The 14048-nt window shown below is 41.6% G+C and overlaps 1 protein-coding gene across 8 annotated transcripts in view; it reads left to right on the top strand.

The window, feature by feature from the left end:
• tncb (tenascin Cb) overlaps positions 1–14048 on the top strand; it is a 159782-nt gene that overhangs the window by 114098 nt on the left and 31636 nt on the right. For 3 of the 8 annotated variants that reach the window (XM_073052078.1, XM_073052079.1, XM_073052080.1), the window contains 3 exons: positions 921–1190; positions 5598–5870; positions 10855–11127. The exons of the other annotated variants lie outside the window; for them this stretch is intronic. In XM_073052078.1, coding sequence (XP_072908179.1) covers positions 921–1190; positions 5598–5870; positions 10855–11127 — 816 coding nt within the window. The remainder of the gene's footprint in view (positions 1–920; positions 1191–5597; positions 5871–10854; positions 11128–14048) is intronic. 8 annotated transcript variants of the gene reach the window in all.

The raw sequence follows: 14048 nt of genomic DNA, 5'->3' as shown, positions 1-14048 counted from the left end.
TCCTTGATCTCCTTGGCTGAGCTGCTCCGACAGAACCCACGCAGACCTAACAACACGTAGCACCAGGAGTGAGCCATACATGTAGTTTACACATAACCACAGTGTATCAAATAGAACATAGAAATCTACAGCACACTACGGGCCCTGCCTAGAAACTGCCTAGAATTTCCCTCTATTTCGCTAAGTTCCATGTACCTATCTAAGAGTCTCTTAAAAGAGCCTATTGTATCCCACCGCCTTCCCCAGCAGCCCATCCCACACACCTACCGCTCTCTGTGTGAAAAACGTACCCCTGACATCCCCTCTGTACCTACTTCCAAGCACCTTAAAACTGTGCCCTCTCATGTTAGCCATTTCAGCCCTGGGAAAAAGCCTCTGGCTGTCCACATGATCAAATGCTGAAATTCAGAATATATTATACCGGTTATGCTTGCAGCATAAATCTCTTTTAAAAGGCCACAATTTTGACTTTATAAATAACAAAATCCTTTCTGAATTAATCTTCTTTTTATATATGATTCACCTTTTAAAATGTAGAAAGAAGAACATATGCTTTTATATATATAATTGTTTATTTTTTCATTTACGGGATGTAGGCATTGCCAGCTAAGCCAGCATTTATTGCCCATCACTAGTTGCCCTTGAGAAGGTGATAGTGAACTGATATGTATAAATATATCAAATGTTGCAAAAATCATATACTCATCAGCACAATGGAACCACTTTCAATGAACTCATTTCTATTCTGCTTGTATTTAACAATGAAGGTTAATTTTAGTTCAGATTTTACAGATCTTGATTATTTGGTTATTTAGCCTCAGATGAAGAAGTTAATTACACAGTCTTGCATGTTGGGAAGAGTTATTATTTGCTTGTGTACTGATTAATTTTTTTTCCAATCAATTATTTCCTTTCCTCAGCAAGTAAACCCGAAATTAGCAGCTTAATGATTACCAATCTTACCTCAGATGGTTTCACTGTCTCTTGGACAGCAAACGGCACCTTTGAAAGCTTTGTAGTTGACGTCACGGATCCTAACAGGATCTTTGAGACCTCGGAGCATAATGTCTCAGGGAACCTGCGCTCTATTGACATCACAAAGCTCTCAGCCGGCACTGACTATGTCATTTACCTCACTGGCCTTTATCAAGGACAGCACATGCACACGTTTAGTGCAGTTGCTACAACAGGTATTTATGTTGCCACTGGAGATTTCTGGCTGTCATTTCGTTCTACATTGCTAATTCTCTTCAAGTAGCCAATTTTTAATAGCATATATGCTTATTTAACCATATTGAAGTTAGTAAGTATTTAAGCTGTAACCTGGACCTCTTCCTATTAACCACAGCAGTGATTCAGGGTCATCAGTTGTTCTTCCTTGTGTTCTAAATACCATGGGTGACTTTTCAATGTTTCAAACTCAACCTTCCATTTTGGAAGAATTATTGAAAGGCTTTGGTATTCCAATTTAACAAACTAAGAGAACAGTGTGCTATAAATAATTTATGCATACATTTACTCCAGATTATAGCTGTTAGGTGAATGTGTATCATATATTCAGTATTTGCTAAAGGTTCATATGTATATTTTCAACAAACATGTTATTTACAAATCCTTTTGCCCTTTTCAATTAGACTCAATCACACTTTCTTAGAAACATAGAAACATAGAAAACCTACAGCACAATAGAAGCCCTTTGTCCCACAAAGCTGTGCAGAACAAGTCCTTACCTTAGAAATTACCAAGGGTTACCCATAGCCCTCTATTTTTCTGAGCTCCATGTACCTGTCCAGGAGTCTCTTAAAAGACCCTATCGTATCCGCCCCCACCAACATTGCCGGCAGCCCATTCCATGCACTCACCACTCCCTGTGTAAAAAACTTACCTCTGACATCTCCTCTGTACCTACCTCCAAGCACATTAAAACTAAAATCCATATACACTACATCTACGGCTCTACCTCCATCAACATCCTCAAAAAATTCAATCAGGCTCATAAGGCACGACCTGCCTTTCACAAAGCCATGCTGACTATTCCTAATTATGTTATGCCTGTCCAAATGTTCATAAATCCTGCCTCATTCGTAAGGCCAGTGATGTTGTGGGGGTGGAACTGGACTCTCTGACGGTGGTGTTTGAAAAGAGGATGCTGTCCAAGTTGCATGCCATCTTGGACAATGACTCCCATCCACTCTATAATGTACTGGTTAGACACAGGAGTACATTCAGCCAGAGACTCATTCCACCGAGATGTAACACTGAGCGTCATAGGAAGTCATTCCCACCTGTGGCCATCAAACTTTACAACTCCTCCCTTGGAGTGTCAGACACCCTGACTTATTGACATCCTGGACTTACTTCCACTTGGCATGATTAACTTATTATTATTTAATTATTTATGGTTTTATATTGCTATATTTCTTCACTATTCTTGGTTGGTGTGGCTGTAACGAAACCCAATTTCCCTCAGGATCAATAAAGTATGTCTGTCTGTCTCTCAGAATCTTCTCCATCAACTTACCAATCACTGGAGTAAGACTCACTGGTCTATAATTTCCTGGGCTATCTCTACTCCCTTACTTGAATAAAAGAACAACACCTGCAACCCTCCAATCCTCCGGAACCTCTCCTGTCCCCATTGATGATGCAAAGATCATCACCAGAGGCTCAGCAATCTCCTCCCTCACCTCCCACAATAGCCTGGGGTACATCTTGTCCGATCCTGGTGACTTATCCAACTTGATGCTTTCCAAAAGCTCCAGCACATCCTCTTTCTTAATATCTACATGCTCAAGCTTTTCAGTCTGCTGTAAGTCATCCCTACAATTGCCAAGATCCTTTTCCATAGTGAATACTGAAGCAAAGTACATATTAAGTACCTCTGCTATCTCCTCTGGTTCCATACACACTTTTCCACTGTCACACTTGATTGGTCCTATTCTCACACATTTTATCCTCTTGCTCTTCACATACCTGTAGAATGCCTTGGGGTTTTCCTTAATCCCACTCGCCAAGGCCTTCTCATGGCCCTTACTGGCTGTCCTAATTTCATTATTAAGCTCCTTGTAATCCTCTAGATCTCTATCATTACCAAGTTTTTTGAACCTTCCATAAGCTTTTCTTTTCTTCTTGACCAGATTTACACCAGCCTTTGTACGCCACGGTTCCTGTACACTACCATCCATTCCCTGTCTCACTGGAAGGTACCTGTACAGAACTCCATACAAGTATCCCCTGAACACTTGCCATTTTTCTGCCTTATGTTTCCCTGAGAACATCCGTTCCCAATTTATGCTTCCAAGTTCCTGACTGATAGCTTTACTCCAATTAAACACTTTCCTAACTTGTCTGTTCCTATCCCTCTCCAATGCTATGGTAAAGGAGATAGAATTGTGATCACTGTCTCCAAAATGCTCTCCCACTGAGAGATCTGACACCTGACCAGGTTCATTTACCAATACCAGATCAAGTACAGCCTCTCCTCTTGTAGGCTTATGTAAATATTGTGTCAAAAAACCTTCTTGAACACACCTAATGAACTCCACCCCATTCTAAACCCCTCACGCTAGCGACATGCCAATCAATATTTGGGAAATTAAAATCTCCCACCACAACAACCCTGTTATTATTACACCTTTCCAGAATCTGTCTCCCTATCTGATCTTTGATGTCTCTGTTTCTATTGGATGGTCTATAAAAAACACCCAGTAGAGTTATTGACCCCTTCCTGTTCCTAACTTCCACCCACAGAGACTCTGTAGACAATCCCTCCATGTCTTCCTCCTTTTCTGCAGCTGTGACACTATCTTTGATCAACAGAGCCATGCCTCCCCACCTCTTTTGCCTCCCTCCTGGTCCTTTCTGAAACATCTAAAGCCTGGCATTCGAAGTAACCATTCCTGCCCCTGAACCATCCAAGTCTCTGTAATGGCCACCACATCATAGCTCCATAACACATAGAACATAGACTATACAATAGTACAGCTCAGTGTGAGCCATTCAGCCCACAATGTTGTGCTGACCAATATAAACCTACTCCATGATCAAACCAATCCCTCTCTCCTACACAGCCCTTAACCCTCCATTTTTGTTTCACTCATCCACCTATCTAGGAGTCTTTTGAATGCCCTCAGTGTATCAGCCTCAACCACCAAGCCCAGCACTGCCTTGCAGACAATAACCACTTTCCATGTAAATCTCCTGTCCCTGGCATCTCCTCTAAACCTTCCTGCACTCTCCTTGAAAGGATGTCCCCTGGTATTAGCCATTGCCACCCTGTCAAGCTGCCTCTTATCCTCCTTCGCTCCAAAGCAAAAAGCTCGAGCTCACTCAACCTTTCCACACGAGAGATGGTCAGTAGCGCATGCAGCATCCTCTCCAAAGCTTCCACATCGTTCTTATAATGAGACGACCTGAACCCAACATGGTACTCGGAGTGTGGTCTGATTAGAGTTGCAACATTACCTCGTGGCTCTCGAACACAATCCGCCGATTAATGAAGGCCAACACACCTTGCACCTTCTTAAACACCTATCAACCTGCATGACAACTGAAACGCTCCGGTTCCGTCGGCTGCGTAAGTCTAGGGAAGACAATCTCCAGCCCCACCAAACGTGTGAGATTGAGGCACGAGCCCACCCCAAAACCCCCTGTTTGTGTGGGTGCCGTGTGACTCGTTACCCTGTCACAAGTCAGTACCACAAAATAACAGCCAGTACTCCCCGTACAATTAAACAAAATAGCTTTATAATTCTTAATTTGACTAAAGGGTTAGTAAGGAAAAGGGCCCATTTTAATGGAACAGTCGAACGTGCACACATTGGAGCTCACGGTTTCCCCTTTGCCGATCCTCCTTCGATCTCACCCCAGGCTTTGTCGAATCACTGCCCCACTCCAGTTTGAATCCTATGCCCTCTTCTCTCTTCACCTCCTTAACAAAAGCCTCCCCTTAATCCGGCCATCCTAATTGGATAGCACACAATTCTCCTATCTCTTATCTTCAACAGTAACCCAAACAAGCAGCTTGCAGAGAACGGCACAAAAATCAAATACAGAACAGCATAACAGTAAAAAAAACACAAACTAGGGCATTACACTACTTTGAGGGATGTACGTGGACTTCAAGATCCCTCTGCTCCTCTACAGGTCCAATTAGCAGCAACAAAGGTGCTGAAATGGGTTTTGCATGCACCATATCAAATCAGTGTAGCCCTAAATTCGGAAAAAGAAATCACAGCTAATACTTTGCTTAATATTACAACTTACAGAAATAATGCAACAAGGGGAATCTTGATACATTAAAGTAATGCATTAAAGGCATTTCAGGATCATAAAATTAATCAGGTGCAACTCTACAAAAATGTTGGTTATTTTGAACATCCTGATCAATAATAGCGGCTAAACTGAAATTCCACAAAGATCACAGATTCTAGCGTCTCACCAGACAATAGCAGAATAATCTAGAATTATCTGTTCGTAATTGTAGTAAGCATCAACTTGAATGTTAGACTGTGTTATTTGATATTAAGCTAATCTGTATTCTTTTGTTATATTGCTTTAAAAGTGCTGAAGTTTTATTTCCAAAACAATCCCTATAGAAGCAGAACCTGAAGTGAGCAACCTAGTGGTTTCAGACATTACTACAAACAGCTTCAGCCTCTCTTGGACGGGAAAGGATGAGGCATTTGAAAGCTTTGTTATAGAACTTATAGATTCTGACCGATTCTCAGATCCACTGGAATACACGGTGCCAGGAAGCATGAGAAACACTGAGCTCTCCAATCTCATTGCTGGTACTAATTATGTGGTTTATTTATATGGCATTGCCAATGGCCGACGCATAAACCCTGTGACCGCTGTTGCATTGACAGGTATCAATACTTCATCACAAATTCATTTTTACTCTCTCTCTCTCTCTGTTTTCACTAAATATCATCAAGCAAATGTTTCCACAGAACCTGGCCCCCTTTGATGTATGGGATTTCTTTCCCATCTACTGCGGCGCTCTTTGTGACTCTAACAAAGGCAGTCTCTTAATGTGTTTGTGCTTGATGTCAGTAACAGCTTAACATTTTAGATTCTTTTTCTGGTGATTTGTGTCTTGATATAATGGCTCAGAACGTGCTGGGTGCTCCATTTCGTAGGCTCTTCCCTCATCCTCACTACTACCCCCAATTACCACCACCCTTCAATTGAAAAATAATTTTCCTGCAAATTTCTGATAATTATGTTGTTCCCCAAGTCAATTAATCCATGCATTGCCAGGACCAGGGGAATATCAGCTTAACCAAAGACCGACGGACAAATGCGATCATCAGAGTAGAAAATAGAAAGAAATAGGGAAGAGAATAGGAAATAAATGGAAGGGAAGATTGAATTGATCAAGAGAACATAAAGTAGGCCCAAGGAAAAGATGAATGAAATAATTACACGTCATGTAGTCCTGGTGTCAGCAAATTTATTTATAATTGGGGTTGGCTTATTATTGTCACATTAAACTGTACCACAGAGGGTAATTTCAAAAGGGCGAAGAATGCAGGACTAAAGGTGCTGTATTTAAATGCGTGTAGTGTTCGGAATATAAGGTGGACGTACTCGTGGCTCAGTTAAAGATTGGTCGGTATGACGTAGTGGGCATCACTGAGTCGTGAGTGAAAGAAGGTCATAGTTGGGAGCTTAACATCAAAGGATATACTTAGTCTCGAAAGGACAGGCAGGAGGGCACAGGCAGTGGTGTGGCTCTGTTGGTAAGAGGTGCAATTACATCTGTAGAAAGAGGTGACATAGGGTCAGAGAATGTTGAATCTTTCTGGGTAGAGTTAAGAAACTGCAAGAGTAAAAAAACCATTATGAAACTCATATATAGGTCTCCAAATAGTAGCCAAGATGTGGGGTTCAGATTGCAAAAGAAGCTGGAAAGGGCATGTAATAAGCATTATATCACCCAAATGGAGGACTTCAAAATGCAAGGGGATTTGGAAAATCAGGTTGGTGTAGGATCACAAGAGAGGGAATTTGTTGAATGCCTACAAGATGGCTTTTTAGAGCAGCTTGTGAACTTTTAGAACTATGGTGGAGGCCAAGTCCGTGTGTATATTTAAGGTGGAAGTTGATCATTTCCTGATCGGTCAGAGCATCAAAGGATATGGCGAGAAGGCAGATGTATGGGGTTGAGTGGGATCCGGGATCGGCCATGTTGGAAAGGTGGAGAAGACTCGATGGGCTGAATGGCCTAATTCTGCTCCTATGTCTTATGTCTATGTCTTACGCATCGAGATAATAGTGAAAAGCTTGTCTGGCAAACTGTTCATAAAGATCAAATCATTACACTGTGTATTGAGGTCGGAAAGGTAAAGTCAAATCAATGCAGAATAAAATCTAATAGCTACCACGAAAATGTAGAGTAAGTCAACAGTAAGATGCAAGATCATAATGATGTAGATTGTGAGGTCAGAAGTCCAGCTCGTCATGCTAGGGACCCAATTAATAGTCCTAGCAACAGGTTAGAATCTGTCCTTGACCCTGGCGCTACATGCTTTCAGGTCTTCGTGTGATACAGCGAGAATGGGTAGTGTGGTAGGGCAGCGGTTAGCACAGCCTGGGGCACGGCGGAGTCAGGAGCTCAATTCCAGAGCCATCTGTAAGGAGTTTGTATTGTTCGCCCCGTGAACCGTGTGGGTTTTTTCCTAGTGCTCCAGATCCCTCCCGACAGTCCCCGGTTATGAGGTAAATTGGTCATTGTAAATTGGACTAGGGTTAAATTGGTGGGTTGCTAGGCAGTGTGGATTGTTGGGCTGGAAAGGCCTATTCCAAGCTGCGTATCTAAATAAATAAATATCGTGTAGACAGAGTCCTTAGAGGGGAAGATGAAGCAGCCAGCGTAATCAAAACTGCACCTATCCCAGACATTCTCTCTTCTCCCTTCTTCCATCAGTACCAACCAGTATTGATAGAGGGGCAGCACTATCCCTTGACACCCTTGAGCCTGACGATTTACAGTCCTTCACTCCTTGTGGGGGTACAACTTCCCCAGCACAATTTGTTGAATAATTTATGGTCTACCATCAGCAAAAGTATTTAAGTCACTACAATTTCCCCAGCAAATTCTGGTCCATTATCTTCAGCCTTGCCACAACACCTATCGGGATTTTGTAGCTGGAGTCTTGTTTTACTATTGAGGCAGTGCATGTTTTGCAGAACATTTGAAACTCAGATTAGAGGCCCTTTCTTTTAAATGGAGCATGTATCAGTTATAGAGTGCTCAGGTACTTCACAGCCTGACAAGGCACTCCCTGTGAGTGACTAACTCTGACTGGCCAACACTATTGTCTCACAGCAACTCTCCAGCTCAAAATGATGATGGAAGTTACACAGAAGTGAAAACAAATCCCAAGCAACAAGGGCTAAAACTAACAGAGAAACTGCTTCTTAATAAATCCTATAAGCAAGTAGATATTGGGAAATCAAATTAAGTAGCGATTTCTCAAAACCTCATTGCTTCCAGATTACAGTTACTTTAGATTCCAATTGTCACCAAATTTGCGGCAGTTTCTGAAGCTGAATGATTTAATAGTGTTGGCATTAAACAGGTAGAAAATCGAATTTGCTCAAAGCATGCATGCGATCCAAATGAAGATTCATCCAACAAAAGGATGCCAATTCTGTCTGGCAGCACAGAATCTGTGAATGTTGCTTCCACACAGCGATGAGCAGCTGTGATTCATGGGCAGAGATTTAGAATGTCATGCATCTTGAAGGAGAGTTGGGATGTTGCTTCCAACGGTCTCCAGATTCTACTGGCAGAAACGTCTCTGTGTTTTACTGCACACTATGCTTTATCTAAATGTGATGCATATGCTGAGGGCAACACATTGTAATTAGCTTTGTAACAACTACTGTCACAGCTCGTTGCCAAAATCTATTTTTAATTAAACCTTCTGGCCCTTTGTCGATCTGAATGAAGCAAATTCAACTCTCAGGAAAATGAAAAGCAAAACAACAAATAGCAGAAATTGGGAGAACAAATAGATGCAAACCAGACAAGTGGGCCAGCATCTGACAGCGAAAGCTGGCTTAATGTTTCAAGCCTCACTCTCCACCAGACTCCGCCACTGTGTCAGGTGAGGCACGAGGTTGCAGCAGGTAGTGCCATTTCCGCACTGCTTGAGCCACCCTGAGGCGTCCGGGTTTCCTTCCGCATCTCTAAGGTTACCTGCCCACTGTAGATCGCCGGTTAGTCCAGGTAAGCGATAAAAACATCAAAAGGAGAAGACGGTGAGAATGAATCAGGGAGCTAAAACAAGGGGAATGATACTGATGGGACTACTCTGCTGCAGGGAAGGCTGAATCACTGTCTACTGCGCTGTAATAAACGTGCTAATGACCCTGAACTAACGGCAGCATTTTCAAATCAGTTGTGCCCAGATGAGAGAAGAATAATTTACAATTCTGACTGTATGAGCCCATTTACACCTCATTAGTAAATGAAGCAGAACTGGTTCATGCTTGAGGTACAAATGTACTTAAAACCAAGCTGCAGAAATCTAGCCTATGTACTTAAACCTCCAATTATGGTAAAATTTATTGAAGCTGCATTTTATATTCTTTTGGACACAGTAGAGTTTATATTAGAACCTAAGATATATTTATTTCAGTATGCAATTTGAAAAATTATTCTTCCCCAGTAACATTTGTCAGCTCAACACCTTACAAAGCAGGTGACTGAGTTCCATTCCCACTGTGGCCTGTAAGGAGCTCATACATTTTCCCCGTGACCCCGTGAGTTTCCTGCGGGTGCTCCAGTTTCCAAAAACATACCGGTTGGTAGGTTAATTGGTCACTGTAAATCGACTCATGATTAGGTCAGGATTAAATCAGGGGATGCCAGGCAGCAAGGATCGAAGAGCCAAAAGGTCCCTATTCCACTCTGTATCTCAATAATTAGAAATACAAATAAAAACATTGACCTTTTGGACTGGATTTCAGAATTGACGTTGATGTGACTGAAATAGAAAATAATTGGAAATTAAGAGTCAAAATCTTGTTCCAGGATTTATTTTTAAACCACCGTGGAGAATGTACAGTCGTGAAATATTAAGCCATCTTTCCGTTAGTTGTGAAACATGAAAGCAAGTTAACTGTGTCTGGTAAAAATGACAGATCTGTCATCTAATGAGAGTTTCCCACCTTCTGCCAAACAACTAATTCAATATTATTGCCTTCGCAAGCCAAGCATCGTTGTTACAGAACATGACTCATGGACAAGCTCACTCATTCTTTTCAAACTTGCACTTGCAATTTTCTCTCTGTTATAATCATTTCCTTCTGCTTGTGGCTAAAATCATGTGTCTAGAAATTAACCCAGAGTCAGCAGTTCAGCACTCATTATGTAGAGCTGGCTGGCAATGCTTCCCTACTCCCAAAGTACGGTTCCAAAAGTTTGAGAAGCAGACCAGAGCATGCGTCCACCATTATATTCTGTGTTGAGCGCTGCTAACCAAGGCCAAATTTCTAAACAGCAAAGAGAGAACTTGTCTTTGTTACTGTCATTCAGTTTAGCATCCATATAGGCCGGAACAAATGGTTTACAAATATTGTGTCTTAAAGTTTTATTTTATTCTTGTTCCCTGACCGGTGACAATTGCAGATGTTTTGTGGGAGGGGCCAGCTTAAGTCCTGGCTTTTTTTCCTGCACGGCTGTTACTATCTCTTGTTGGTTTGTGTGTATGAGTTTTGTATTAAGCTATCACAGTCTTCATTTTGAAATTAGAATTCAGGAACGTTTGCTCTAAAATGGTATTTTGCATCAAAGAGTGTGACTAAAATAAATATTTCCATAAATCTTCCTTCCCTCAGAAGAAGAACCTGAACTTGACAGCCTAGTTGTTTCAGATATTACCTCAGAAGGATTCACACTCTCTTGGACAGCAGAAGACGGGGCATTTGAATATTTTATCATAGATGTTAAAGATTCTGAAAGCTCGCTTGACCCAATACAGCATGTTTTATCAGGGAAAACACGAACTACTGACATCTCAGGCCTAGTAGAAGGCACTGGATACCAGATTAATATTACTGGTGTAACTAAAGGCTGGCGCACGCAACCACTTACTGCGGTCACTGCTACAGGTACATCATCAGGTGCAACGCAGCAAACCAGTTTCATGGTTTATTTAGACTCGCTGTAAGAATAATTCTCCCTTTTTGAAACGTAACCGTTGCTTGTTGCATTACTGCACTAACAGCTCCAAATACACCTGGAAAAATCTCACATGCCTACCTTTGCATGCCTTCCTTATTTCTATTCGTGTTTCTCCCCATCCTCAGGTGTTCTGACTAACATACTGAAAACATCTTCAGCTCAAAGATCTACGATAGATTGGGCTTAATACAATGATGGGACACAAGGAGCATATAACATACAGAGACAATAAATATCTTCAGATAAGCCAAATATGTCAGGGTGAAATATATTCTCGGAGGCAGGTTTCAGATTGGTAGAAGTAATGCCAATTTGTATTTATATATGTGCACAAGCATTTTCAAATGAAGGTCAAAAGATCTTCCCACCTACTGCATTAATAATATAATAGGTTTATTACTGTCAGTATTAAGGCAAACTCTGTCCAGGGGTACGCCCGGATTAAAGCAAAGCTCTCACTGATTATATCGGCAGAAGACGGTGACTTCCCTCCCAGTGGATTAACTATTGCTATTTTTGAAGGCACCACCAAATTCCTCCTCATCTCTGTTCTAAAGGGATATTATTGTATTCTATGGATGTGCCCTCTGGCCTTAGACTCCCCGCTATAGGAAACATTTTCTACATATTCACTCTATCTAGACCTTTCAGTAGGTTCCAATGAGATCCACTCTCATTCTTTGAAACTCCAGCAAGTACATTCCCAGAATCATCAAATGCATCTCATATATTAACCCTTTTGTTCCTGTGATCATTGTTGTGAACCTCCTCTCAACAGTGGCACATGCTTTCTCGGATTTAGGGCTCAAAACTGCTCACAGTCTGTCCAATGCCTTATAAAGTCTCAGCAATACATCCCTGCTTTCTTTTTCTAGTCCACCTGAAATGAACGCTAACATTGCATTTGCCTCAACTCAACTTGCAAGTTAGCCTTTAGGGAATCCTGCACCCGGACTCCGAACTTCCTTTTTAACTCCAGTTTCTGAATTTGCTCCCCATTTAGGAAATAGTCGATTCTTTTATTTCTCCTGCTGAAGTGCATGACTGTACGCTTCCTTACACTGAATTCCATCGGCAACGTTTTTGCCCGTTCTCTTTACCCATCCAAGTCCTCCTGCTGACTCCATGTTTCCCCTCCACCTATCAGTCATTCAGCTGCAGACTGGCCACAAAGCCATCAATCCTGTCATCCAGATCGTTGACATATAACATGAGAGTCATGGACCCAACACCAATCTCTGAGGAACATCACTAGTCACCGGCAGCCAACCAGAAATGGCTACCTTTATTCCCACACATTGCCTCCTGCCAATCTTATCCATGCTCATACCTCTCCTGTAATACCATGGTCTCTTATCTTGTTTAGTAGCCTCGTGTGCGGCAACTTGTCGAAGACCATCTGGAAATTCAAGGAAGCAACATCCATTAACTCTCCTTTGTCTGTCCTGCCTGTTACTTCCTCAAAGAATTCCAACAGAATTGTTAGGCAAGATTTCCCCTTAAGGAGACCATGCTAACTACAACCTATTTCATTATATGTCTCCAAATATCCTGAAACATCATCCTTGATAATAGACTCGAACATCTTCCCAACCACTGACATCAGGCTAACTGGCTGATAATTCCCTGTCTTTTGTCTCCATCCCTTCTGACAGAGTGGAATGACATTTGGATTTTCCAGTCCTCCAGACTCTAGTAGTGATCCTTGAACGATACAAAATTCAAAACTCTGCGCTTGTGGCCTTCCATGCTGCTAAATTCAATCAATTATATTTGAACTTGAGCATAAAAGGTGATTTATTGCAACAGGTTTTGTTCATAAATGAATATTACTGAGCACTCCAGATTTCTTTCTCAGTTATCCCTGTAGACTAAACAAAATGTTTTGCTTGTCACAGGACAGACCATTTAATTTATTTTTTGCTGTTCAGACATGAGGTGCCGAATTGACTAATTCTGCTCCTCAGTCTTATAAGACCATAAGGTACAGGAGCAGAATTGAAATATTTGGCCCAGCAAGTCTGCTCCACCATTTGGCACATCAAGTCTGCACAGAAGGAAAATAAATTATGGTCTTTAAAAACTTATTTCTAAATAGATTTGGATCCTTTAAATATACTACACATACTGATGGAGGCTGGCTCTGAACGGTGAAATGACATGTACTGATTTAAGCTGCCTTCGCTCTTTTGGCCAATAAGTTCATTATGCATAATAAGTTCGAATTTATTGAGGTTCCCAAGTGCAGTCATGGACAAATAAGTTATCTGTTAACTAATCTTACAGTAAAGGCAGCCTAATTAGACTTTGCATTGCAAAGATCTGTAAGAAGCCATATAGGGAAGGGGGATAAAAGACATGCTGAACTTCTTTTAGACGTCTCCTTAGATACCTGTAACAGAGGAAACGAAAAGCATGCAATACTTACTGTTCTGATGCGATTTTGCATGCTGATGAAGTTACACAAGTTGTTTTATGCCCCCCCCACCTTATGTGTGTCTTCAATAACATTGTAGCTACGTCTTGCATGGATTGTTCAATGATGGCCTTCTATTGGCAGTGATAATCAAGTGGATTTGCTTTGTGTTTATGTTCAAGCTAATCCTCCTGTTGATATCTTGAGGTTAATTGCTGCACGGAATTGTATGCTCGTCCTTCAGACCGTACCGCAAGTTTTCAACAGTTTGCTTTTTCTAAATTCGGGTTTAACTTGTCACAGCGGCATGCTGGCATCATGAGATTGTCACCAGCTTTGTACGACTCTCGGGCTGTATCTATCAGTAAGCCATCATACATCTGGTACTTTCAGTGGGCTTGTTTTCTAGACATTTGGACGCCATCTCTTGCA

The sequence above is a fragment of the Hemitrygon akajei genome, chromosome 7 (genome assembly GCF_048418815.1).
Source record: "Hemitrygon akajei chromosome 7, sHemAka1.3, whole genome shotgun sequence".
Classification (NCBI taxonomy): domain Eukaryota; kingdom Metazoa; phylum Chordata; class Chondrichthyes; order Myliobatiformes; family Dasyatidae; genus Hemitrygon; species Hemitrygon akajei.
Note: the sequence above shows the minus strand (reverse complement) of the source record. Positions and strands in the feature narration are given on the sequence as shown.